Below are 27,409 nucleotides of genomic sequence, written 5' to 3'. Positions count from 1 at the left end.
ACAAGCATGCCCCTATGGACTAGGCTGGTTATCCCTTATTTGATGCAGTCCTGACTTGGTTAGGACTGAGATCTCAATTACTACTTTACTTTTCATGGACTACCATTCAAAGGGCAAGATATTTATTCAGCTGGGGTAAATACGCCAAAAATGTTTTTTGTGGATGAAATCCAGAGCGTATTCATCAGCATCTGAAATGGGAATAAGGAAGTGCATAAATAAAAAGAAAAGGTGATCTGAAGAGCAAATAGAGTGTGTAGTTCTGTAAAGCATTTTAGACCTTTCAGTCTGGAGTTTGCCTAGGTGCCTGTACACTGTGGGAATGTCCTTCCTGCTGGCTTTTGCCTGAACTGCTGCAGATGGGAATTGAAGGGGGAAAGGCACCGAAGCTGTGAAAGGCTGCACTAGTTGAGTGCAATCATGCTATACTTAACAGAAAGGGAACGCTGATTACAGCACAGTGTACTGCAGTAGGTCTTCTTTTAATTTTTCTAAAACTACTTATTACAGGATAGTGTAAATCATTTCTGTAAAATACCCTGATCAGAAAGTTCATACATGAAGTGGAAAACTATTCCTTTAGCCCCCAAAGTGGTTTTAAACTGCGTAGAAAAGTCTGCTAAGCCACACTCTGTAAGCTGTGCTAGACAGAACTGATCTTTGCTCTACCTAAACAACTATATAGCAAAAAAAGGTAAGATTCAAGAGGCCAGAGAAGAATAAGCAAGCAACAACATAACTCTGTAGCTGATGGATAGAGTACTCAGCAAAGAGAGTGGAAAGAGAAACCTGAGCGCTCGATTTCTCTTTAAAAGTGGTATCATTTTTACAGTCTTTATTGAAAGAACAGAAATGATTGCTTTGAAATGATTTACTTGAGCAGACATTTAATGGCTTGCATTTGCAGCCATTTAGTGTGCTTGTAAATTATATTGCTAGTTTCTTTTGGGACTGTACGTTTACAATCATATTTTCAGCACTTGGAAATTACTGGTGACAATTCTTTTGCTGGTTTTATTGAGAGCTATTAAGGTGCTTAGGTCAAGGAGGAGTTTAGGAATGAAAAGCAAGTCGAATTGCTAAGGAACTATCTTTAGGACTATGTAAACCAAAGCTGTTCAGTTCCTTTATGACATGCTTTCTCCAGTATGATTGCTGGTTAGGACTATGATCTTGTTTGGTTTTTAACTCAGCAGCCTGCCTTCATGGTGACATATTGCAATGGCACACTGTGTAGCTTATAATCATCATCTATACATGACTGGTAAGGCATGGGGTTTATATTTTGTCAGCTGCAAAGCTGAAATCTGTTCTTAAATTCCTCTGCTATTACTTTTCATTTACCTGTTTTTATTAACCTATTCATTTACTTTGGTTGTGAAGCCTTTTCTTGGCTTACATAGAAGACAAGATTTGACTACAGTCTTGCCAAAAAGCTTATCTGAATGTCTTTTAGAAAGGAAATGTGGGCCTTTTCTGATGGTCACTGATTGTCAAGTAAGTTAGGTGTAAATCATAGTTAACTTCAAATCACTTGAAAGACAGAAGACTGAAAAAATAGTCGTCTTTCTGTGGCAGTGATGAAACAATCATGGATTATTGTGCTTATCAGTTATTTTGTCCATATTTCAGAAAGTGTTGAGATACTGGAAGCAGTTTAAAACAATGTCATAAGAGATCTTCCTGACAGTGAAACTTGACGCTTACTGTATTATCAGAGATGTCTAAGACATGACTTGATCACACTAAGTACTTTCATGAGGAGGAAACTGCTGATTCCAGTAGACTTCTTAGTCTATCAGACAAAAGAAAGATACATTCCTCTCTCTAGAAGGGAAAGCTGCCTTGAATTGGATATAATACACCATTTCTTAAATGACGATGATTAGTAGGAAATCCTGCCTTGAGGTGTGACAGCATCTTTATCACTTGAAGAGACATAATTGGTCTTCGATTTACAGAATGTATGCTGTAATTTGCCCAGTTTGTCCAGGATTGTGTTATGCAGTAGTCAAACTAGATTGTCATTACAGCCACATATGAATTTAAAATCCATACTTCCTTCAACTCTTACACTGATTTATATATTAAGACTTGTAAAGAAAATACCAAGATAATTGTTTTTAACATTCATTAGCTATTTGTCATTTTTGAGGTTGAAGTGGGGGGACGAGAGCTTGCTTAATAATACACTATAAGTAAACTGATCTAAAGCTTTAAACTGGTTGAGTTGCACTAATGCAGTCCAGAGAAACCATTTCTGCTGATTGGTTATGGTTTGCGTTCAACACAGAAGACAAAAATCTCATCAACAAAATGTGACCTCCCTTATATTTAATTCCAATGTCTTGTATCTATTGAAGTTGGTGATAAAATGTTGTAACTGCTTTCCATATTTCCTTAAACCTTCAGTGCCAATGCATTCAAAGATCAGAGAAACTGTATGTCTTTTCGTACACTACAATCCAAGTAGTGTTATACTACATTCAAATCAAGCCTATCGGTTCAAACGCATTGGAGGCAGCTTAGTAGACTTGGCATCTGCTTTAGTCTTTTGGATCGTGGTGGGTTAGCCCTGGCTGACAGCCAAACTCCCATCCAGCTCCAGAACCATCATCTCAAGCTGAATGTGCAGTTGGAAAGTCTGTGTATACTTGTCAAAGCACAAATGCATGCATTTGTAGGTACGCCTGTAGTAGGGAGTGCATGATGTATACACAGGAAGACAAAAATTTTGAGCCTTACTCCTCCCTTGCAAGGACCGCTTTTTCTGATGCTACTTCTTTCATCACTGAGATCATCCATGCCATAATATAGCTAATAGCATGGAATAATATTAACATTCTTAACATGGTGCCTGCTTAATGTTCTATGTTTTTAAAGAGATTGTCATTTCAGTATTGAGTGGAAGTTGTTGTTGATGTGCTATTTTTTAGATACAGAGGTAACGTGATGTAACTGGGCGCTGAGATGAAAGCTTATATGGGATAAAATAAATCCCTGCTAATGTCAGCTCCCTTGTGCTATTTTCTGTTCCAAATATAGCAGATTTATTTATATTTACATAATTGAATGCTGTAGTTGCATTTTTGTCTGGTTTAATACTGTTCAAAATAGAAATCTGAAGTCAATTTTATTTGAATACAGTTGTAACTATTTTGATTTTTCAGTAGAGCTCAAATAGACAGCAGATATCCCCAGAATGTAAACTCAAAAGAGGAAGGAAGGGAGAATACAATTGTATTTGTTACCTGATGTGGGGTTTTTGTTTTGTTAAGGATATTTACAGTTAGTTTCAGTTCATTATAGTACCTCTTCAGCTTGTGAGGCAGAACAGCTGTGGTTTATCCAAAATCTCTCTGAATTATTAAGCTGCTGTTATGGAAATGTTTCTGATGAGGTGAGTTTTGAAACATTACTGAGTAGAAAAATTGCACCAATTTGCTGGAGATACCATTTGCTCATCATTATCTTAGAAATGTTTGTTATAAACTTGCATTTTCCCAAGGATGATTGACCCATCTTGCCATAGTGTGCATTGATTTCCAGGTGGAATAATAGTCAGTGATGTGAATTACTGGAGCTCCTGGAGCTCATTGTTCCTGTTGGTTTGGGGGGGGAGTGGTAAGAGGAGGCAGAAGGAAAACGGGAAAATATGACTGCAAAACCATGCTGTGTGAGTCAGTTTTGCTTTGAAAATGAATGCTTTGTCACAGTGATCTGTTTCTCAAACATGCTGTCATTGCTGTCATTCAGCAGCGAACGGATTCTCCCCACCTCATAATAAGGATTTCAAAACTGATTATGTTACAGGCTTCTTCAGAGCTAATTGAAATAATCTTTTACTTGTCACTTTCCTGGGGTTGTGGTATATGCAAAGGTGTGGCTATTCATTTATTTGTGTAGAGGGAGGGGCACAGCAAGATCTCCAAACTATTACAGAAAAGAGAGGGACCTCAATCTAAAAAGTTTTGAGAACTTTTGTTTTCAGTAGAAGGAGCAGAGTGGGGGCTCTTGTTGCAGGGGACTGACTTATATTAGGTCCAGAGATTCTCCCCAACCCTCTTAATGGGCAGTCACAAAAGCCACACTGCGTGGGAACACTCAACCTTACTATCACAGCCTTAATTCAGAAAAGCTCTTCAACAATTGATGAACTCTGTTGGTGCAGCATTAAGCGTTTTATGATATAGAAAAGCTTGGAAAAAATGAAAAAACTTAGTGATTGCCGTAATCAAACCTTTTACAGTCTTAAGCTGTAGTGAAACACTTCACTGAAGCTAGATTTTCACTTAGGAAAGCAGCTAGCAGTAAAGAGTTAAATAAAAAGAATGTCATGCATGTGTATGTGATTCTAAATCCAGAAGTGTTACATTTACTTTGTTGGCCTTAGTTTCTGCTGAATATACAGGATTTATATATGGTGAAGACTAAACCCGTCTGTTATTGGTCTGAAGTGTTTTAACAGAAGTGTGGCATGCTTGGTTGAAAAGACTGTAAGTTTTAAGAGATCAAAGCATATATATTTTGTCCTTACTGGATATTTTTCTGCTTACCTGTTTTTGAGTTGTTTTGACCAGCTTCATTAACAGAAATTATATCTGAAATTGGACTTTCTTTAACAAACTGTAGTATGTAGAGTAGTGGTACATGGTAGAATTCCGACTGGAGTGCTTGCAGCAAAAGTGTTTGGTTTTTTCCCCCTGCCCCCCCAAAGTATTAGTTGGCATTTATTAGTGGTGGCTTGTCTTAATGGCTCTTGCTGGGGAAGAAGTGGATAGGAAACTGTTGAAAGGTGCCATCTTTCTGCTCTCATGTGTTAACAATTCTCTTCTTGCTGCTGCTGTGAGAAATGGAATCTAATATTGTCAAAGGGTGTAGAATGAATATTGAATATTCAGAGAAATGCAAGCATAACGAGATATTTCTGCTGGAATTACTTTATTCTTCCTGTGCTTTTTGAGATCCTCGCCATCCTCAACCCCGCTATTCAACAGCCAACTCTTTTAGTGGCTATGCTGAAATTTACTCTTTTCCCTTGCAACTGTGGTGAGTCTCAGGGGATTAATGCTTCATGGGAGGGCTTGTGCTGGCTTTCTCCAGAGGTACGCAATAGAAAGAGGTATTTGGGAGAGCTTGTGTTTCTTGAAGTCACCTACAAGTCCCTTTGCTCAAGGGAAGCAGATGGGGCATCAGTTCTGCCATTTGTTCACTACCAATTAACAGTTCTGTGCTGTTCCCCATAGAGCATGTGAAAAGAAAAGGTGTGGCTTCTCCAGCCTCAGCCAGGAAATTAGGAGAAAGCTTTGTTTAGAATATGTGACAATAAATATTGTCAGTTGTCATTGTTCACAGCTCTGTAATCTCTATGGGAAGATATTACCTCAAGGAGGTTAATACAAAGTTGTCACATCCTTTTTTTTTTTTCTCTCTTTTTTTTGTTTTCCTCTTCCTAAATTCACACTACTAATGCAACATTTTTTCCTTGGTTTTTTTTAATTTTCTTTCCCACTTTCTTTGTAATTAAGGGCAATTACTTCATAATATCAAAAGATGTATCCTAAAAATAACATACATGTCTTCTATGTATTGTAAAAGCATAAAAAGATAAAGCAGGAGAAGATGATAGATCTTCATGCCTAGAATACCAAGTATATAATGGATTTGATACAAAGGCAAATCAAATTGCTGGAAAAACAAAGGCAGTTTTGACCATAATTGAAACAGCCATTTTTTTTGTACTATCCGTTTTTTTGAAGAATAGTTGTTTGAACATTTGACAGCTGTAATATTGCCTTATATAGGTTTTGTTCATATTATTTAGTACAGGCTGTCTGTTTTCTTGGTATATGTAGACTACAGCTGTATTTTGACAGGAGCATTGAGTAGCTGTGCACTGGTGGTATACAATTCTGTTTCTATTGGCCTTTCTCTTTTAAGAGAAATTGAAATCTTTATTGCTCTTCTTACTTACGCGCTCTATTTTTTATCAGCTGTGAGACAGAATTGAAGGGGGTTTTTTATTGTAGCAGATCAACCTTGAAAACTTTTATAAAGGGATTTAAATTTTGCTTGTAAGAGGTCTTATAAAAAGCTTATGCTATAGTTAGAAGAAGGAACCTGAAGTATGTGGCCTGTGTTTTGATCTCTATTTTGTCCTTAATTAGGTAATTGCTTCCCTGTTTTTCAGTTTTACAATTAAGGATCAAGATGGCAGTGCTTTCCTGTCACTGTAAAAAGCTGGGATAGTTGAATAGAAGGTCTCATGACATTGCAGCATCTTCTGTATCTAGCATATGCTAGATTCCTGCTGCAGAGAATATGGGATGCTTTGGCCAGTAGTGGCTTAAGTTGGGCGAATCCAAATCTTGGTGTTTGCTCCATGAAAGCCAAGTTGGGTCTGGCAGGATTTCCTAGCACATGTGAGCACAGTGGTGGTGTTTGTGGGGCCAACTTGCACCTGCAAACAGGTTAATGGCTTTTGTGCAGCAAAGAAACCAAGTTCTCTTGTGTCTGCATCCATGGCACGGTTAACCCACACCATAGCAAGCCATTCAACTATAATTGAGTTGACTGAGTTTACTTTTCATGAAACTCAATAGTTAAAAATTTGAACTTACTGTTAGGGAGAATTAATTCAAGTAAGATCCTTTTGTATTTAGATTTCACTGTCTTTTTGTCACCTCTTACTCTTTGACTTTCTTCAGTTAAACCAAAACTCATCATGCCTTCCTAATCTTGCATCAAAGGTATATTGAACTCTCACAACAAAATCTAACATCATGCATCAAAAACTTGGGCTCATTCTCTGCTACTGCCAAAAGCAACTGTTTAACTCTTTGTCATTGCCAAATCAAGCCAACTCACACAAATTGCTCTCATTTCCACCATTAAATCATCTCTTCAGGTCATCCTTTTTCTGTTTTTATTACTAGAAATCAAATAGATGTTTCTCCTGAAGAACTTGGTAGTTATCAAATAATTTGTGTAAGCACCCTTTGAATAAGGCGTATGAACACCCTCTGAAAACAAGACTTCACGTGAGAGAATTACATACATTACTCCTGTCAGAAGCGTGACATGGACAGGTGTATTGGAAAATTGAACTGTGTCTGTCTTAAGGGCTACAACAGCCCAGCTTTCAGATCGCAAAGAATATTTTAATGGTCTGTAAGGATTGGAAACCCCTCACCCCTTCCCTTAATGGAAGCATAAATGCTGCAAAAACAGAAGAGACCACCTAAGAAGAAATTGATATTGGGTACAAGGGTAACTACTGATTTAACCTAACCTTCATTCAGATTATTTTCTTGAAGGATCTGGTTAATTATTCTTTCATGTTTACAGGTCTAATTACAACCACATCTAGAAAACTGGATCGAGAGCAGCAGGGAGAACACATACTGGAGGTAAATAATTTCTTTCGTTTGCTGAAAAACAGTGACTGCAAGTTCATTGCTCTTTTACAGAGTTAAGTTTACCATACTTGATTACCACATGAAGAATTTTGAGAACTGGATTTCAGAAGTAATTTGCTTCTATGTTCATTATATTGCAATGAAGAAACCTACCTATCTTATAAAAACTGTGTGTTGGGACTTGGTTGTAAGAAAAGAGTTAAGATACAGATAGAGGCAATTTTTTGTTTTTTATATCTGTAAACCAAGATTTTCTTTCAAATGGTACAAAGGTGTGGTTGTTAAAAGCAGGAATGTGATTCTTTTTTTTTTTATCTTCCTGTGTAATTATTGGAATAGCTATTTCAGCCTGCCTTTTACTGAACATAGACCTCTGAAAAAGAAGTGCAGAATCTTTTTTTGACATTGATAATACAAACAGATTGTGAGTAGACCTTTTTTCTGCATATTTATCAATCATGTAAGTAGATGAGTTGCAAAACATGCATCATAGAGTTGGAGTCCAAGAGCATGAAATTTGTGACATAATTCTTTTATTTAACTACATTTAATTGATTGCCTGGAATTTATGTAATAGCTATTCTCATTCTCTGTTAAACAACATGAAAGAAAAACACATAAACAACTGTGAGTCTTCCAGTTTCACAATGTTGTCATGCAGTGTGACAGCATTGTACTTCACCTGCAATGAAGACTTAATATGCACAGTGATACTAAGATTTATCTGGAACCTTATTGTGCCTCTCCTCCTGGATGATAGATAAAAGTCTGCAATGTGAGTTGGCAAAACTAACATTAAAGCTAGAGAAGCAAGTCTGGACTTACTCAAAACTTGTGAAATCTTTAGAAAGATTTTCTAATAGGAATGCAAGGACTGCATAGACTTGGAGGTGAATACATTCCTTGATAGCACAAACTATCCTTTTGCAGAACTCCAGTGTACATGAAGTCTTCCTGGCCCTTTTCTATCCCTTTAGTGCATTGCAAGCTGGATTAATGCAGCTGTTGGACCAAATTTTTATCATTATTTTCATTTCTGTATCAGCTTTGGAAAGAACTCTTTGCACCTAAGTAGCAATAGGGTAGAATTTCCTCTGCAGTGTGTTTCTAGTAGTAGTAGTAGCAAAGTTAATTGTGGCAAATCTGATTTAGTACTAAACATGTTATTCCTGTAAATTGTAAAGTCATTATATTTTTCTCTTTTTAAATTAACTCCTTAAATCTGCTTGTGTCGGTTTCCCAAAGCACTTCATGTCAGTTATATCTTATTTCTTGACCACTGCTATGTATATTGGTTGAAAAATTGGTATCTCATGCCTTTTAATCCTATGCATATTGTGCTGCCTTTTGTATTAGATTTATACAGTAAATAAAATGAGCTGTGAATCGTTCTCTGATCTGACCCTGAAGCCACCTGGCACAGTATGGCTTTGATTGCTTATACCTTATTCCTGGAACAGGATGGCCATGTCCAAGCTGCCTGTTGAGAGTGGTGCCTGAATTGTGCAAATTCTCAGGCTACAGCTAGGCAATGTGTGGGAGCGTGCTACTTGTTCCAGGCCAAACTTGTGCCAGAGATCACACTAGCAGTGTAATATTATGGGCAGTTGTCTGCTAGCAGTCATGCCTGCTAATTTAACCTTAAGCTATAACAAGATAACACGTACAGAACTCAGAAAGTTGTGGGTTGGTTTTTTTTTTTATTTTTAAGCTTACAGTATCATACAATGGTACATAAATCCTCCTGGTTTCAGCATTCTCTATAAAGATAGCAGATTAAACTGATTGCTCTTTAGCTTGGAATATTGGTTATTGCCTGCTGGTATCGTTACAATTCTTCAGTCTTCCTTCATTTTGAATCCCAGCTGGTAGTTGAAGTTTTAAATAAAAGTCTGCGAAGTATCCAACGGAAGAACTCTTAACTACAGAATGATACTGACAGACAGCACGGCCCAAAGTAGCAGTTTTCCCATTTGTTAGTTTTATGTTTACAACTTTGAAAATAGGTTGGAAAGAAACCCAGAAATGCACAGAATGGTGGGCAATATTATGAGCCAAGTGCTGAGCATCTGGCTAATTAATTGAGCATTGAAATGTTGACCAGATGGGTTGGTGGGTTTATTCCTTGTTTGCTATTAAATTTGATCCTTGATTGCACTCCTGCTTACATAATAGTAATTAATATGCCCTATTCTTTTATTCCCAACTTGTAGCTATTTTCTAAGTGCCAGTTGGCACTTTTTTAATCCAATTATTTTGGGTTAGCTTCATGTTATTCTCTCATCTCTCAGTATTCTGTTTGTTATGTCAGTAATGCCTTCAAAACTGATGTTGCATTCAAATCAAACCAGTTTTTCCTCAAATTTGCCATTTTTATTTCTGCTTGACTCAGGGCAATGCTCATTTTATGTTAATGGACAAGTTATTCTGTACCCCTTGGAATTTCCTCTTTTTGGATGTGTTTTGGTTTGGGGGGGGGAGGTTGCAAACTGAAAGATATGTGGTGGTGTTCCATTACATGTACTAAAGGGAACAGATATTCATATATGTGGAAATCCTACCACCTGTTAGAGATGAGCATGAATATTTGCATTTCATGTTGCATTTCATGTGTTTTGTTGTGGTTAATCACTTCACTCACACTTTTTCATTTCCTTCATGCTTGAAAGTTATACCACGTTTCATTTGTATTTCCTTTTTTTTTTTTTTCCTAAAATAGATGAGAAAGGGCAAAAAAAAAAAAGACTATCTGATCATGTCCTCATTCATGTCAATGTAAATTCATTTTTTCAACAGGGATTCAATTCTAGCCTTCCATTAGTATTCATTTCATTATTTTGTATCCATGTTATCCTTGAATCCTTATGTGTTTCCATAGTCAGATTTCCCAGGGCATCCTAAGAACCAGTGAAGGAATTCACTACCCACATTCTTGAAGAAAAACACTTGTTCTCCCCAAGTTGGGGTGGGCTTATTGAAACTGGAATATCCTATATCAGTGGTGCACAGGGGTTTTTGTTTGGGTTAAGGGGGGGTGTTTTTCTTTAACACCCTCCACAGCACTGATCTTAGAATCATAGAATAATTTAGGCTGGAAAAAACCTTTAAGATCATCAGGTCCAACTGTGTATCTTCCCTGTGTTTTCCCGTGCTACTGTAGTGACTGACTTCTACGCAGAGCTTACTCCCAGCAAAGACTTGTATCTTTCACACAAATTCAAAACCGAACTGAAACTGCAGTGTATAACATATTTCCCGTAGAATTTGTTAGAAACACTGGGTGTGTGATTTTTTTTAATTTTATTTTATTTTGTGTTCCTCTACAGCTTTGACAAGTATCCAGTAGAATTAGATGAGCACATCTCAGTTTATCCATTTCCTCTAATTACAGCAGAGCTGGCATAGGTGACCCTCAGACATCCCTGTGTGTTTCTATGTAATAATAAGGAGGGTAAATTAAGTCAAAGAATACAATTTTAAAGGGGGGGGGGGAGGAGTGAGAAAAAGAAAATGCAGGGAACACCATAGAAAGACTGAGGAAGAGTGCTGCACCAGGTGATAAAACTGTTCTCAAAATGAGAGAGACAAGGATTAAAATTTTACAGCTAAAACCAAAAACAACCCAACAGCAAAGAGAAAGTAAGGAAAAGAACATGAAAGATTGACAAAGAAAAAAAAATGTGTTTACCCATCCTTACTCCTTGTGTCTTTAATGCCAATTTTTTTTAAAACATCCCCTTCAGAAACAGATTTAGCTAAACTGCTAGAGGTCAGGTAATACTGTTATCAGTGAAGAATTTATATTTGTTTTGAATACTTTATGTAATAGCAGCTAAACTCTCCCTTGAAAATGCCTGGTGTCTGAGCCCATTAGTTTTTATGTGTATGGCAGGGTGCAGCCAGAAGATGATGGGCCTGATTCTGTAACTCTTCTACTGACTGACCCCTTGCAGGAAGCAGGAACAAAAATCCCCTATCTTTTTCTTCTTTGAAATAAATGCTAAAGTAATTTACATATGCTCATATTTAACCCCTTATTAACCAATAAGGGATTAAATAGGTAAGAGTTAAGGTAATGTTCCTATAAATGAACTAAGTTTTTCCATCAGTTTGATCCTTTTCAAGGATCCTTTTTCCTTTTAACATGACTCTTACTTTTATTATATTTTTTGTTCACTACCCATGCCAATAACATCAGATCAGTCCTAGAATTAATATTGTAGATGATTTCGTACTCATTTCCTGGCTTTTTAGTAGAAATTTTGCCTATTGCTGGAAGAGCAGACTTGGTTTAATTTCCCATTTCATTTAGTCCATGGAAATAGATTGTTGTGTGTCTTCCTTAAAAAGCAATTTTTTAAGCATCTTTCAAAAAAGATAGTGATTTTATGTCTCAAATATAGGGGATTTTTAGTGCATAGGCCTGTCAAATTCTGAAACTTATGTTCCTATGAACTGCATCTTTTGAGGTATAAAATCAAATTATTAAATTGAAAAGTTGCAAGGAAACACTAGGCTGAAAGTATATTAAGATATTATTACAGTGAAGCTCTTATCAGAGATACTATACTTGTGTGCTGTTCCTGTACTTAAGTTAATATTTCAGTTACAATGCTGCAAAATAGTGAAATAGATTTAATATATATCTATCGACTCCTACATGCCATACATCAAGCATAAAAATATTAATATAGTAGCTGAATAAACTTATGTAGTGCCTTTTGTAAATATTCACCAAATAGTTTTACACAATGGTCTTTAAGTAACTGAAGTTAGGGAATTACTTTAAAGTTGTCATAGGCAGTTGCAGGAATATCTGATTTAAAAAGAGCGTTGTTGGAAGGACCGTGTTTGAATTGAGCACTAACCATATCCTTTTTAATAAAAACAGGTAACAGTAACAGACAACGGTATTCCTGCAAAATCAACAGTTGCACGGGTGATTGTGGAGGTCTTAGATGAGAATGACAATAAGCCTCAGTTCTTGCAAAAGTTCTACAAAATCCGGCTTCCAGAGCGTGGTAAGCCAGAACGAGAGAGAACTGCTAGGAGAGAGCCAATCTATCGAGTTATTGCTGCAGATAAAGATGAAGGTCCCAATGCAGAGATCTCTTACAGCATTGAAGATGGTGATGAACATGGCAAATTCTTTATTGAACCGAAAACTGGAGTGGTTTCATCAAAGAAATTTTCTGCAGCAAGGGACTATGATATCCTTTCAGTGAGTCAAAAATCTTGTATATCATGAATACATGAAGTGTTCTTTTATCTGTATTCTCATCACTTCTTATTCAGTAGCTGGCAGATGAGTGACTGCAGTATCTGAAGGAAGAAAGCTTCAACAAATCCAAAAGTATTGTTTTGTGGGTTGGTTGGTTGGTTTGTTTTTAAAAGATGATTTCAGATGTTTGTGTTGAGAAAGTGAATCAAGAAACTGTTGTTCTTTTCCAGAACTTGACAGGTAATGAACATGATGAGGGAACTTAAACAATCAGTTTGACTCGTTTTCAGGAAGAAAGCAAAATAAAAGTGAATTTATGGTAACAGTTTTTGTGCTACTATCAGGTGCTGCATGCTTTTTCTCCATTTGCTGCCCAGATAATGAAGGGCAAGTGGCACTCTGAGAGGCACTTAACCTTTTTGGATATATCTCACACAAGCAAACGTGCTTGGAGCTTATTACTACTTTTCCATTTATGTGACATTGTGATTTATGTGATCCTGTAGCCTGAAAGATGTGTCTGTTTCACAGATTAAAGCTGTAGATAATGGTCGTCCACAAAAATCATCAACTACACGGCTTCACATAGAATGGATTCCAAAGCCCATCCCACCCACAGAGCCCATTTATTTTGAGGAAACATTTTTTTCTTTTACGGTGATGGAAAGTGACCCAGTTGCTCACATGATTGGCGTAATAGCTGTTGAACCTCTTGGAACACCACTTTGGTTTGACATAACGGGTAAGGATGCCTTAAGGGCTTTTATTATTAGAAACAAATGCACGGAGTCTGAGATACTGGAGGGCTCATTGCAGCTTCGTTTCTTAATCACTCTTCTAAATAATGCAAGGGTTTGGCATTCTTTAGCTGTAGATGCATATTTTTTCCCTTATTTCATTATAAATTAAAATGACTTAAATTTTTATCAATGCCACCATATATATCAAAGATTAAAATTACACTGCAAAATATCTGCTGTGTTGCAGTTTTGGAAATGACTTATGAATATTCTGTCAGTGAAATTAAAACTAATCAAATCAATCTCATAGACTGTGGAATAGGGAAAGAAATAAAATGTCAGTTTTGTGCAAATCGGGATAGCACACCCAAAGAGAGATTACACTGTTCACATTGGTTTCTTGTCCTCTGGGCTGCTTCTCAGTTTGCTGTCCCTTGATTCAGTACTAAAAGGAAAGCTTGCAATGTTCCTAACCTTAGCAAACTTCTTCCTGTACATATTCTTACTACTATATCATACCTTAGCCTCTACCATTGAAAGGGGAATCCTACTCAGTAATATGACTATATGTTGATGCTGTGGTGACAAAATGAATAGTGCTTTTTAATTTTAGGCTTATTCACTAGACCTATGAGCACCAGGAATACACAGTGTTCACTGTATAGCTGATACTAAAACCACATTCTGTCATGTGTTACGTGCTTAGAATCAAGGAGAACAGCAGAGCCTTGTTTCAGGAGAGGTATCTTGTAGTGAACTGTTTCTGGGCTTAAGATAACCCTATCAGATTGGGATTTTTCTACCACATTCACAAGAGACAAGGATCTCTTTCACCTTGGTTAGTACTGAAAATTTTAGCCATGATTATGGTGGTAAGTTGTTGGGGAGAGCATTTTTTTTATTATTTCTAAAAAATTAAGTTACTTTTAAGGTCTGTTTTGCTGGTATGTATTTCCTATGGGATGCTGAGAACAGCAACAGTTAAAAACAAAGTTTGTAAAACTGATACATGTAGCAGGAATATATAAATGCCAAATACTTGAGGGTGTTCTCCGAAAACTTTCAAGCATCTGAGAACAGACACAACTCTTCCCTAAATGCACACTTCGTGTGTGAACAACCTGTGATGATATTGATAAACATTGCTAAGGTATTAAATATTTACATGGAATTTTTTTTAATGGTTCTTTCTAATATATTCTGGAAAAAAAAATTAGTTTCTGTCCAAATAGATCACAGTTGAATAAAAAGTGTTTGCTTTTTTAGACAAACCGAGGGGTAAGAGATCTGTACAACTATGTAGAGGGAGTAAAGTGTTCAGTATGCCTTCTTGCATTCTCATAGGGGCAAAGATCTCTGCATTAGAGGTATTTTGGAACAGTTGCTGCTCTTTTACTATTCTCCCAAACATACACACACACATAGATATGGGAGTAGAAAAGCAGAAAATATAAAGATGACTTAAGTGAGCAGGAGAGAGGAGAAGGTTCCGTGTGCTCCAATTCAAACTGGGTTATCCAGTCAACAGCAAACAGAAACATCTGTAGACCAGAAGGAGTCTATTAAAGGAAAGGTTAAGAAAGAGATATTGTCAGAAAAAGGCGAGTGGTTCGTGGAGATGAAAGAGAGTAGATAGAAGAGGCCTTAGACGTCAGAGTACAGCAATGGTGTTTCCTGGGGTCTTTTATTAGCAAAATTTGTTAATTAGATTGGGAGTGTGCTTTTCTATTGTTCTTCTTAGTTTGCTTCAACTGCTGTGCACTCTGAACAGTGTGTACATCTGAATAGAATTCTGATGATAGTATTATGATTTGCTCCTTCTAAGCATGCAGCACAGTTTGGACACTTAAAGCATTTTTATTGCATGCTTAACACAGAAAATAGATGATCTTTTCCTGCTATTTTTAGAAAGACATGTACAGAAAACTCCAAGGGGAAAGAGCAGAACTTGTCCGTGCACTGTAAAATAAATTAATTTATTTTGACTGTTTTCTTAGTAACAGTGTTTTGGAAAATTTGATATGTGATCATGTTGTGAAGTTATCAGCTACTCTTACAGGTGGTCACTTTACTGCCCTCTTTTACTGTATCTAATAGCATGAATTAATTTGATTGACAGCTTTCCTTTGTGTTCTGTGCTTGCTTTCCATGCTTCTTTCTTTTTGGCTGAGCCAGGAGACAAGCTTGCTAGTGAAGTATTTTACATCTTTCAGATGGCTTGTGACCTGAACTGTACAGCAGAAGGTATCTGCTGAGATCACATAATTTATTACCAGATTATGAGATCTGAAATGAAAGCGTACATTTATAAAATATTTATTTTATTAACCCTTCGGAAATCAAAGTGCTCACAGTTGCATTTGTGACAGGTTCGTTTTTGTTTTGTTTTGTCATCATTACATTTATACAGCATCAATTCAGAGCATCCAGTTTTGGCTTTGGCCAAAACTGTTGCTGTTACACTTTTAGTGTACCAGATGCAGAAGTTTGGGTTGAGTTCTGCTTCAGCGGATTACCAAATATCATACTACTACAAAAATTAGGCAAGGCCTTTGTGATGTCCTTGATAAGGAAGAAAAAAAAAGTTGGTTAGAGAGTTTGTCCTTGTATCAGGGAAACTGAACAAACAGATTCATACTCATTCACCCTATTCTTCCCTTAAAATGGTGATTACTTCATTGAGACATCTGAGAAAATGATATCTCATGCCATCTATAAAAGAAAAGCTAGAGACTCACTTTTTGAAGCTGACATCTTGCACAAAGCCCATTTAAAACATTTCATGTATACCTGTTAAAATTTTAAAAAAAGCTGCTGCGTTTCATGCTGTCCATTCGTGTGATTCAGAAACTGCTGCTGGGCCAGTAAGAGGAGTCGGCTTTCAGTGAAACTGAAAAATTACATTATCTTTGTCATTATCAAATATCTTAAAAATCCAGTGAAGCAGAATCCAGCCCATCTTTCCAAAACTGATATGTCTGTCATGCAATGGAACCGTCTAAAGGTGAAATCCTTTTAACATGTGAATGGGGGCCCATTTCAGTATTTATTGTTCTTTCTTGGATTAAGTATAAATTTGCAAACTTTGGAACTTCACCCTCTCACTTCTAGCCTTGGCTTTTCATAAAAGACATTTAGTGATTTACAAAACATAGCATGTAAAAACTTAAAAAATAATAAAAGGCACTCAGATGATATCTGAATGCTATCCTTGTAAAATATAATTAGAAAAACACATGCATATAATTAGGAGAAATTGGTTTGCCATATCTTAACACTGGCTTGACCAAAATAAAAATTGATTCCTCCATTTTAGGCAGTTTATTGAGAGGTCTAAAGCAATTGTAGTTAAATGGCAGTATTTATCATTGCTAACAATATTTGGACTTAATGGACACTGTTCTCATGACAGTCTGCTCGGTGTGGCATGATGATGATCAATTAAATGTTTAAACGACTAAGTGTAGCTATTGATTTACACGTTATTTAACTATATTTCAAAGGGTAATTTGAAAGTTTCACAAGGGAAGTTAAGATAATTTGCTTCAGAAAAGGAGCTTGGCCATACTTAAACATTGGGCATTTAAACATTTAGCACTCAGATGAGTCCACCTTATCTCAGTAGGAGTTACATAGTAAGTTCTTTAGATACTCATCATTGAGATAACAATCCTTTGGAGGTACTGTAGCTTTTTCAACCTTATCTGTAGTCATGTATGAGTATAGTAATTTGTACTCTTTGACTGTGTGTCTGATTTGGGATTTTCATTTATTTTGATACAAAGTATGTTCTTCACTAATTAGCCTGACAGTCTGCACAAAATAATCACATTTCACCTAGTAATTCTCAGTTTCCTGCTATTTGGAATCTTCAAATTCTGGTTTAAAAAAAAAAGTAGAGAATCTTGCTAAGAGTCTGCCTGCTAACTTTCCATGAGCCAGACAAATCAGCTTTGTCCAAAACTGATCAGTTTTAAATATCTGTAAGTAGCAGCATATCACATTACCAGAAAAAAAACCAAAGGGTTTAAAATAAGTGTGTATATATAAGTATATGTGTATGTAGTTCCACCTCCATTAAGCATCTGAAGATAGAACACGATCATACATCAAAACAATGAAACAGTGCTGTGTTTTATGAACTTCTCCCTCTCCCAATTTCCTGAACAAGGTGGCAACTATGACAGTCGATTTGATGTGGACAAGGGCACTGGAACTATCATTGTCGCTAGACCTCTTGATGCAGAACAGAAATCAAATTACAACTTGACAGTAGAGGCAACAGATGGAACCAGATCTATCAGCACTCAGGTAATGGACTTTCTAATAAAGCACTTATAGAAGAAGGAATTTGTAGCTGGGAGGTGGGAAGGGTGTTGCATTTTCTCCTTACCATTTTTTTTTTATCCCGGACAATGAATACAGTTTATATAAATAAGGGACTCTGTCTAAAAGAGAAGTGGATTCTGATATTTGTAGAGCCATGTTGTTTGGCGGTCCAGGTGGAACGCTGTCTGTTACTATGCTGTAGTCTGAATCAGCAGCTTTTAAGTTATATCATGTTCCTACATTAGCTGAGTAAATGAAAACAGAAACTAAGCCTTTCCATGCATGATGTACTCACAAGAAAAGGATTAATACTTCTTATCTGAATTACCCCTCTTTATTCAGCTCCCCCAAATCACCAAATAATATGATTACTTTGCTTGAAATTTAAAAGACTGTTGTAAGGTTGTTTGGTGTCATCTCCCCCCCCAAGATCTGTGAATGACAAATTGTACAATATCCAAGTACAGTTTTATGAAACTGAGCTGCTCCTTCTGCATGGTGTACATATAGAAACAAGGTTTAGTTGGTAGCATCTCTGTGTATCTTCCCGAGTACTTTCTTTTAGCTTCAGTGGAGGTAGAGATTGCCAAACACTCTCCAAAAAGCAGCTATCTCAGATAAACCAGATTTTTTCAGTTTAGCTCTTTTCTAAGGCTCCATGGTGGTGGCAGTTCTTTGCGCTTGGACTAATAAGTTCACTTTAAGGCAGAAGCCTTTTGTGACACTACTGGAAGTAACTCATAGTCAAGTAGGTTATGATGTATACCCCTCCTGTTATCGCCATCTAGTTTCTTTCTCCAGCCCAGAACCTGAATATATTTGGAAGTAGGGTTTCGCTGAGGTTGGTGTGAATGGAGCCATGAGCATAGAGGAGCTAGGCTTTTCTTCCAAATAGAAAGGAAAGATTTATTTACTGATTTAAGACTGTTGAATTGGGACAGTGATGTGTCTGTGTTATCTATGTCCGTCATTGACCTACCCCAAAGGAGCTCAAAGAGCAATAAGTGGGTTGCTGCTGTCTTTCCTGTACATGGAAAATCTGTTATGAACGCAATTTCTTGTTGTTCAATTTCTGTGCAGTATGTATGTTTTTATGTTGTTTTTTCTAATGTCTTATATGTTGTCTTTCTCCTTTCGGTCAGAGGGAAAGATGTTTCTTGTCAATGTTTAGGATTTAAAACAGAATCTTTATTGAGCTGACTGCATGCCTGGAGGCTTGATAGGTCAAATAGACTAAATTCGATAGCAGAAGATTGCAAGGTTAGCAATTTCCTTTTCCTTTAATGGTGACAATTGTGGTGATATTCTAGGCCACGAATCTCCAAACGTGACAACATGTCCCCCAGTAAGAACTTGTCGCTATCATAGCCATGGTACCATTGCTTCTGGTGCTGATAACCACCATAAAAGGTTTGGACAATCCTGCTGTAAATTTATTGCCTAGTTGTAGTAAAAATATTGAGCAGATTCATTTCTGCAGATTACAGAATGCTGGATAGAAGGCATGAATTAGTTTGGAAAAAAAAATTAAAAGAAACTCAAATCCAGCTAAAAGAGAATTCCTTTTGCCAGGAAAGTCAGAAAGACAGCAAGAGGCTTTCCACGCAGAATTGCCCTCCCTCCCAAGAATGCAGTCAAAAATGCCACCATGCAGTGTGTGTTGGGGTAGCCTGGGAACTAGTAAAGGCTGAGTATGTGGTCCTGATGAGTGCAGATATTCAATCCAGTGCTGCTGCTTATATAGCTGAATTTATGCAGGCGTCCTGAGCTGTCACAGTTGAACCATAATCTGCTTTGTCTTCTGGAACAACCAAGAATTGGAAAGTCACAAAAATGCTTTAACCCTCACCCCTTCTTTTCTTCTGGGTTATGTGATTCATTTAGTTCTTCTTGGAAGTGTACAGTGTAGCTTTTGTCCAATTTCTTTAAATGAATTTGTTATTTTAGTATTTTGTAAAGCTGAGTGAACATTATAAACATTTACAACAGCAGTGTTCTGCAGAAGAATTGGAGTAGTAATGTCAAATTTATTGTCTCTTATTTCTGTGATTTGCTTTTTGTATGATTTTCTTTCATGTCTTTCCTTTCCTCTCAGCTAGAGTTTTGGCAGGAGCAGAGGGTTGTGGTTTCTGTTGCAAGCGAGCACAAAGACTTCCTTTGCATTGTCTTCCTTTTTCCCCTGCTTGTGGGATAAGCACAAGTTATGCTGTTGCTGTTTGAGTCCCACGTTACTGTGGTATATAGATTGAGGAGCATGGATTAGTTCAAACTGCAACTGTGGGTGCGTGAACAGACTCCTGATTTTAACTGATTCTCTTACATTCTCTGTCACTCCTGGCCCACCCAAATGGACTAATCTGTTAAGCCCTCAGGACTATCATTAAGAAGATGCATTTCAGATGAGACTTAACTTCAGGGGAGTTAAAAATGTTGATATGAAATCAAAGTTGACGGTGTGATTTATGGCTGCCAGTCTGTAAATTCCATCACTCACTGCTGAAATAATGATGATTAAAGTTTGAGTGTTGATGTGGTGTTGGATTCTTCTAAGAGCTGATAAACAGTTAAAATGGAGTGACAGGCAAGAGAAATTCTGAATACTGAGTGCATACATTAGGAACAACAATATGCCATACACAGCTTTCAGCTTACAAAGTAATTGCTGTAAACATTGGAAATACAGTAAACAATTTAACAGACCTTGATTAACAGCAGATTAAGTAATTTTACGTTTAATTTGAAAAAGGAAATTACATTTTCAGGACATTGGGGAGGGGGGTAAGAAATGAAATTCTTATTGTGTAAAAGCAGTGTATTGAATCTGACTTTAAACTAGAAGGCATTTGCTGGCCTCAGGCCATTAACATCTGTAGAGCATTTGCCTCTTTCAGGACTTCAGTTAAATAGCTTTTTGAAAAATACAGCAGCAGTAGGCGTGGAGGCTATTAGAATTTTGCGTGCATCTAAATGCCAAATGCATGATGCAAACAAGGACAAACAAATTCCAGGCCTACAGTAGTGGTGGTTGACAGATGATGTTAGAGATGACTAGTGTCACAGTAGGAAGGAATATCATTAAAAAAACAAATCAATGTACTTATGTTTTAGTTTTATAATGTTTTGGCCTGAAATAGAAAAGGTTATTCACAAGCTGTAAGTAGCAATATATGAACTACTGAGTTGCTTTTTTGGGGAAAACAAACAGAAAAGAAAAAAAATCCCATTTCTAGCTCTAGCCACTTCCAGTCATTGCTATGTCTATCAATTTTTCTGCACTGGAAGTAATACTTAAGATGGTTTAAAGCTAATTGCAGCATTTTACCTATTGATGTGCTGTTGCAGAATATTTAATCTTGTTTTATGCAAAATTTATATGGATATTATGCTTTGGGAAGGAAGGATAGAGTATTCTTCATTGATTAAATGTGTATTTTTGCTTGCGATCACCACACTGCTCCACAGAGACATTTTAGAACTGGAATGCAGTTATATTATCTCTGGATAGTACAACTTTTTGTTTACAAAAATGATTCTGAACACATCAATGTAACCATAATGTAATTATGAATGGAGAGAGGAGTAGATTTTAAACTCCACATAGAATCAGCAAATGAAAGATTGGATTAAAACAATCCAAAGGAACATCACATTTAAATATTATGCACTGAGCATGTTTTGTCAATGGCACATATCTCCTTTATAACTTACTAGTAATCAATGTATTCCTATGCAAATTTAGGTTTCACCTGTCAAATAATTAATAGATTTCAAGTCCTTCCCCTAAATAATCCTAGGCTGCTTTGTTCTCTGTCTGTGTAAACAAGTTGCATCGCTCTCAGTGAGATCTGTGAGTAGAGGGCAGTTGTGCAACACAGCCCTTGCACGGCCTTGCAAAATGAGTCAAGATTCTTTAGTTTCAGACCATTTTGTTTCAGAGATCACATTATGGTCTGTTGATGTCAAACTTTTCTATAGTGTGCCTCTAAATATGCAACTTCTTTCTTAAGAGATAATATTAGTTTATTTCATTTAAATTTAATCTTAATAATTTCATTGAGAAATGCTCAATAGCTGCTTTTATTGTATTACACGTTACTTTAGAATAAAACATGCTCTTCCTGTATTTTGTCTCAGGCGCACAAACCCATATTTTTCTGTGTGGATCTTTAAAATTGCACTCAAAATTATTACTTCAGGTGCCTTTCATTTAATTTGAAGGCCTTAACACTTTACATGAAAATTTGGTCCATTTACATTTAAAAGGAAATTGCACAGCTAGCACCTGTCACTTAGCATCAGTAAGAATCCCTGTCTTGAAAGTAGGGTTTCCTTAGTACGTTTATTTAATAGTTTAGATTGGAAGGACCCCCTGGATTTCATCTAGTTAAAACTCCTGCTCAATGCAGAGCAAACTGCAAAGTTGAATCAAGTTGTTCAGGGGCTTGTCAGGTTCTAAGTGCCTCGGATGACAGGGCATGACACCTCTTCCTTGGACATACTTTTACGCTAGTGATTAACAGCCCTCCTTGAAAATAATTTTTTCTTATGTCTAATTGTAGTTTCCCTTATTGGAGCTTGTGAGTGTCGCCTCTTGTCCTTTTACTGTGCATCTCTGAGAAGAGTCTGGCTCTCCTGCAGTCCTCCCTTCACACAGTGCATTGAGAGCTTTTAGATCCCCATTGATTTTAATGGCCTTTCACTGGGTTCGAGATACTCTCTCAGACTGCAGGGCCCAAAACTGTAGTGGATGTACAGTCCTACCAGTGAGTGTCAAATAGAGGGGAGTAATTCCTTTTGCCCTATCTGCTGCTCCCCTTATTAGAGCAGCTCAGCCAAGTCACCGAAAGGGTGCCCATCGATTCACATTATGCTTGTCCACCAGAATCTGTGGAGGGGCGTAAAGTTAACAACATTGGTGAGTGAGAAATGAATCCGAAAGTATGTAGATAAAACACCTTTCACTTGCGTCTAAGATAAACTTTGGATTTTCGGTACATTTCAAATGATGGCACTAATAGATCAAATTGTGTATTTGTAGTTGTGTTTACCAGTGTGGAGAAAAACTGCATGCCTGAGCAAGTAATTTGACAAGTAATGGAGTACCTGAGCAAGCCACTCATAGTGGCTGAGTCATTATGTTTATTCCTTAGCAATATTTTTGTTAATAATTCATATTTAATAGTGCTGTACATTTTGAGGAGTTATCTCCTTATCTGCTTAGCCCCAACAGTACCTTTTTGGAGGATGTCTCCTTATGTGTTTAGCGGTAAGGTCATTCTAACTGCTTCACTAGCTAATACCAGAGGAAGTTGATGATAAGTCCTTCTGATGGTATGATCAACAGATCACTTCTCAGTTAAGCTGGTTCATTGGACTATGCGGTTGGTCTTGCAGGTACCAATGTTGGTTTCACAGTCACTACGTTCCTGGCATTTAACTTAGTACTTTGCACAGTTTTTTGTGGTGCTCCATTCTAGAAATGCTGTTTTACTGTATTCATTTGGTGTAGTACCAGCAGCACAGGTAGCCACATCTTCTGCACTGAAGATTCATCTAACACAGTTACTCTGGAGTTGCGTTCCCTCTCGCCTCCGGTTTTGACTTAAGTTTTTGTGTTTTCCTCATTTGGGGGGGAAATAGGCATGAACTTAAGTAGGAGTTTTGATTTAAATTCATCAAATTTGACACTTTATCTTTTCACTTACTGCTTTTCTGAGTGATTTAATAATCTCTTGAGGGTGGGGAATTGTTGATGTGTTCGTTTTGAAAGCATAGTATCCATTAATTGTTGTAGTTGTGTATTGTCTTTTAACCTTTTATTCATACAAAAATATTTGTATAGTTTGATTTGCATTGAGGGTTGGGGTTTTCTGCTTTTTTTTTTTTTTTAATTTGTTGGCCATCTTCATTTGGTTTAATTTTTAATTTTCCTGACCACCAGTGTTCAGTGAGCAGGTGTCGTTACTAAAATGCTGTGTAAGTGACTGTGTTGGACCCTTCGGTATTTCTTCTTCTAAGATGCCTTAAAATGTATTTTATTTATCCAGAATTTAAAAAGAAACCAACAACAGCGCTTGTGTTGCTTTATTACATCCTCTCTAATCATGACAATCTAAAAAAAAATCATATATTTAAGGTCATATTCTTTTCATTCTTGCTGTTCATTTTCCAGTTGAATTTGTTAGTGAATATATTTAAAAACTTGACCTAATATGTATCCTGGGTCACTTACCATGAATTTTTCTTCCCACTGAAAATCAATATTTATTCCAACCCATTGTTTCCTTTCTTTAATCAGTTTTTAAACCATGACAAAAACAAACTCCTTAGTTTCCATAGCAATATCTTGCAAGGGATTTTATCAATGTGCCAACTGATTAGTTTATTTCCTATTTCTTCCGTTTTCCGAGAACTCTAATAAATTGTGGGAGGCGGCATTTTCCTCTGCAGTGATAGTTCGTATTTATCCTAACAGACTGTTTAAAACACTGAAAAAACTACCTATGTTTATGAATATTTCCCTAGGTGTACTATACACTGGATTATAGCTCAGTGACCTGCGATGCCTAGGACTACATCTACTAAAAAAGTTAGAGGCTTGTGTGTGTGGCTGTGGACGCTACTGTGTGCACACATACACACACACGTGCCCCACTCCCCGCCCTGACTGGTGGTCTGGAGGTGGAGCTCAGTAGTATTAACAGGGTGTGTTACATTAGGAGGATTACCCTCTTTCTTCCAACCCCCTCCGCAGTCCCGCAGAACCTGTGGGTGGCTGCCATCTTCTCTTGGTGATTTGTTTCCATTTAGCAGCTTATTGCAGCACCACTGCTTTGCCAGTGTCTCATTTTTATTTTGTTTTGTGCAGGGTCATGCTCCCTATTGTTCTTCATGGATAAGACTGAGGGAAAATTGTAATATGGGATGGGCTTTCCTCCTCCTTAATTGTGCTTTATATTTCCTGGTGGTCTTGCTTACCTGCAGATTGTTTCACAGTTCCAAATAAACTTAAAACCCTTTTTATGCCTTACCTGGCTTTTTATTCTGTATCTGGCTTCTAACTCTTGAGATTCCGCATTTGCCATCTTCAACTCTGTTCCTATATTCCCTCTTGTATGCATGTCTGTTCTTTTTTATTATCCGAGTGAAATTCTCAGTGAAAATAGTCTTTCTGGTGACAGTTATTTCAGCTACCAGAGTGGGCAATATCCCAGGTTTTGGGACAACGTTCCTATGTTATAATACAAAGTTATCCCAAGAGTTCCACATCCACTTATTTGTGTCCCCAGATTCTCACTTCCATTAATCAGTCTGCCCCGTAGTTGGTGCAGGACTTCATTACTTAGATGCAGAAGTCTTTCTGTTGTCACTTAGAATAAACCCCTTCTAACAGTCTCCTAAACTCTTGGTAGCATTTGTAGAGTATATCCAAGGACTGCCTATGTGTGTCTGGAAGTTATTTAAATGTTTTCAGCCTTTTTTAAAATTTACCATTAGAAAGAACTTGTTGTATTGGAGCTTAGGGAGTAGTTGCAACCTGGGATAATATACCTGTATCTGAAATAAATATTTTAGGAATTAGTATGACTCCTGTTGATACACTTAATACCTGTTTTTCCTTGGTACAAGTTTTAACATAAGGTGCTAGTTTTGCAAGGTTGAAGTTGAGGAACTTTTCCTGTAGTGAGATGTATGGCATTTCCTTATTATTTAGCACCATCAGGATTCAACTCATCTAGTGTCTACTCTATGCGGTTTGGTACCCTATCTAAATTATATCTCTAGACTCCACCAGGTATCAATGGAAAGCAATAAGTATCCTCAAAGAACAATTTAACCCACATATGATATCATAAGTACTTATTTTAAACACCTGTTGATGGCACTTAACTAATTTATACAGAGCAGCTAACCTTTGGGTGGCTAAAAGCATGGCTGTATGTGCAGCACAAAGAACTTGAATTTAGCCATGAGTTATTAGAGCTTTGCTGTCCACCTGCCAACTCCTCTGCATTTCTGTTACTTGTCTGATGTTACCACTATTGAAGGAACAGGATGGTGGCTGAGTGTCTTAGCCTTTTTATACAAGAGTTTGATGCTGTTGAAGGCAAGTGGGTGTGTGGGGATCTTCTGTTGTTCCAGTGAACATTACTATTATCCAGACATAGAGAGCATTGCCTGCATAGCATGTAGGTGAACCCAGCTGAACTTCTGTAGGAAAATGCAATTTGAAGCATCAAAGTTAATATAACTGTAACTACAGAGAAATTGTGTTGGTGACCAGTTACCTATGCTGAGATTGTGCTACATTGCTGAAGAAGAGCAAACAATACCTGTGGTTCTTTGAAATAATATACTTTTGTGGGACTTCCACCACTTTTCCATTCTTGCCTAGGCTTGAAAATGTAAGGAGTTGACAGACGATTGTTCCCATGTGAGGGCACGGAGGAGTACAGTGCATCCGCTTCCTTGGAAAACATTGCTTAAAATTCCAGATTTGTACAAATACGGTTTTTACTCATCCTGGGATCCATATTGATTTTTCTTCTTTTTTTAATTCCAAAATTACTAAGGAATTCTTCTTCATCTTGCTTTAGACTTGTATCATTCCCTTTCAGATATCTTGCCTAAGGCATTTCTGATCATATAGGTTTCTGGTTTGACTTTGGGGAAGGTGAGGCAGATTTGGGTTTAGTGAGATTCTTCTTCCCTACACCTCTTAGATCTCTCCCCCTCCCTAAAAAAAAAATTGTCTTGGGGTGGAATTAATTCAGTATTATGGTCTGATTTTTAATGAAGTATCCTCTTTTCACCTCTGTTTCCCAAATACCGTCAACACTTTTCCCTTTCCATTATATCATTTCAGGTCTACATCAAAGTTATAGACACAAATAATCACAGGCCTCAGTTTTCTGCTTCAAAATACGAAGTTGTTATACCTGAAGACACTGTACCAGAGACAGAAATTCTGCAAGTCAGTGCCACAGACAGAGATGAGAAGAATAAACTGATTTATACTATGCAGGGCAGCACTGATCCCATCAGTCTTAAAAAATTTCGTCTGGACCCTGGAACTGGCTCTCTTTATACTTCAGAAAAACTGGATCATGAGACCATGAACCAGCATATTCTCACAGTAATGGTAAATAAACATAAAATTTCTTGTGTAGTCAAAAACAAACAGATCTTTTTTGATGTCTTTTTAATTTGTCCCTTTAATTCAAACATTTATTTATATGCTTAATTTGTGTGTAGTCTTTGTCTCTGTGACTGGTACAGATTGAACCTTGAATTATTACTAATATTTGATGAACTACTGAAATAACAATGCTAATTACTAGTAATATGCTTACTGTTTCAGGTTCGAGATCAAGATGTTCCTGTAAAGCGCAACTATGCTAGAATCATCATTAATGTTAGTGACACAAATGATCATGCTCCATGGTTCACCAGCTCTTCCTATGAAGGACGGGTGTATGAGTCAGCAGCTGTTGGATCAGCAGTACTCCAGGTTACAGCATTAGATAAGGACAAAGGAAAAAATGCAGAAATCGTGTATTCTATTGAATCAGGTATATTGACTTAATTGCATCTTCAGTTAATTTTGAAACAATGTTTGCTGATACTTTGTTTCAGCTGTAGACACGTAAACAAATAGCTATAAAAAAGAGGGCTGTACAGGTGTATGTGTCATTCTGTGA

General features: G+C 37.0%; 1 protein-coding gene across 11 annotated transcripts in view; it reads left to right on the top strand.

Annotated features, from left to right (window-relative positions):
• FAT1 (FAT atypical cadherin 1) overlaps positions 1-27,409 on the top strand; it is a 113,940-nt gene that overhangs the window by 51,958 nt on the left and 34,573 nt on the right. For 9 of the 11 annotated variants that reach the window (XR_008234113.1, XR_008234112.1, XM_052779909.1 and 6 more), the window contains exons 4-10: positions 7,348-7,409; positions 12,310-12,639; positions 13,171-13,381; positions 15,555-15,623; positions 17,551-17,690; positions 26,575-26,850; positions 27,070-27,280. Coding sequence is in view for 9 of the 11 variants with exons in the window: in XM_052779909.1 (XP_052635869.1) it covers positions 7,348-7,409; positions 12,310-12,639; positions 13,171-13,381; positions 15,555-15,623; positions 17,551-17,690; positions 26,575-26,850; positions 27,070-27,280 (1,299 nt within the window). In the remaining 2 variants the exon portion in view is untranslated. The remainder of the gene's footprint in view (positions 1-7,347; positions 7,410-12,309; positions 12,640-13,170; positions 13,382-15,554; positions 15,624-17,550; positions 17,691-26,574; positions 26,851-27,069; positions 27,281-27,409) is intronic. The other 2 variants (XM_052779908.1, XM_052779913.1) reach the window with 1 other exon arrangement.

The sequence above is a fragment of the Harpia harpyja genome, chromosome 2 (genome assembly GCF_026419915.1).
Source record: "Harpia harpyja isolate bHarHar1 chromosome 2, bHarHar1 primary haplotype, whole genome shotgun sequence".
Lineage (NCBI taxonomy): Eukaryota > Metazoa > Chordata > Aves > Accipitriformes > Accipitridae > Harpia > Harpia harpyja.
The sequence above is the reverse complement of the archived record's forward strand: the minus strand, read 5'-3'. Positions and strand labels throughout refer to the sequence as shown.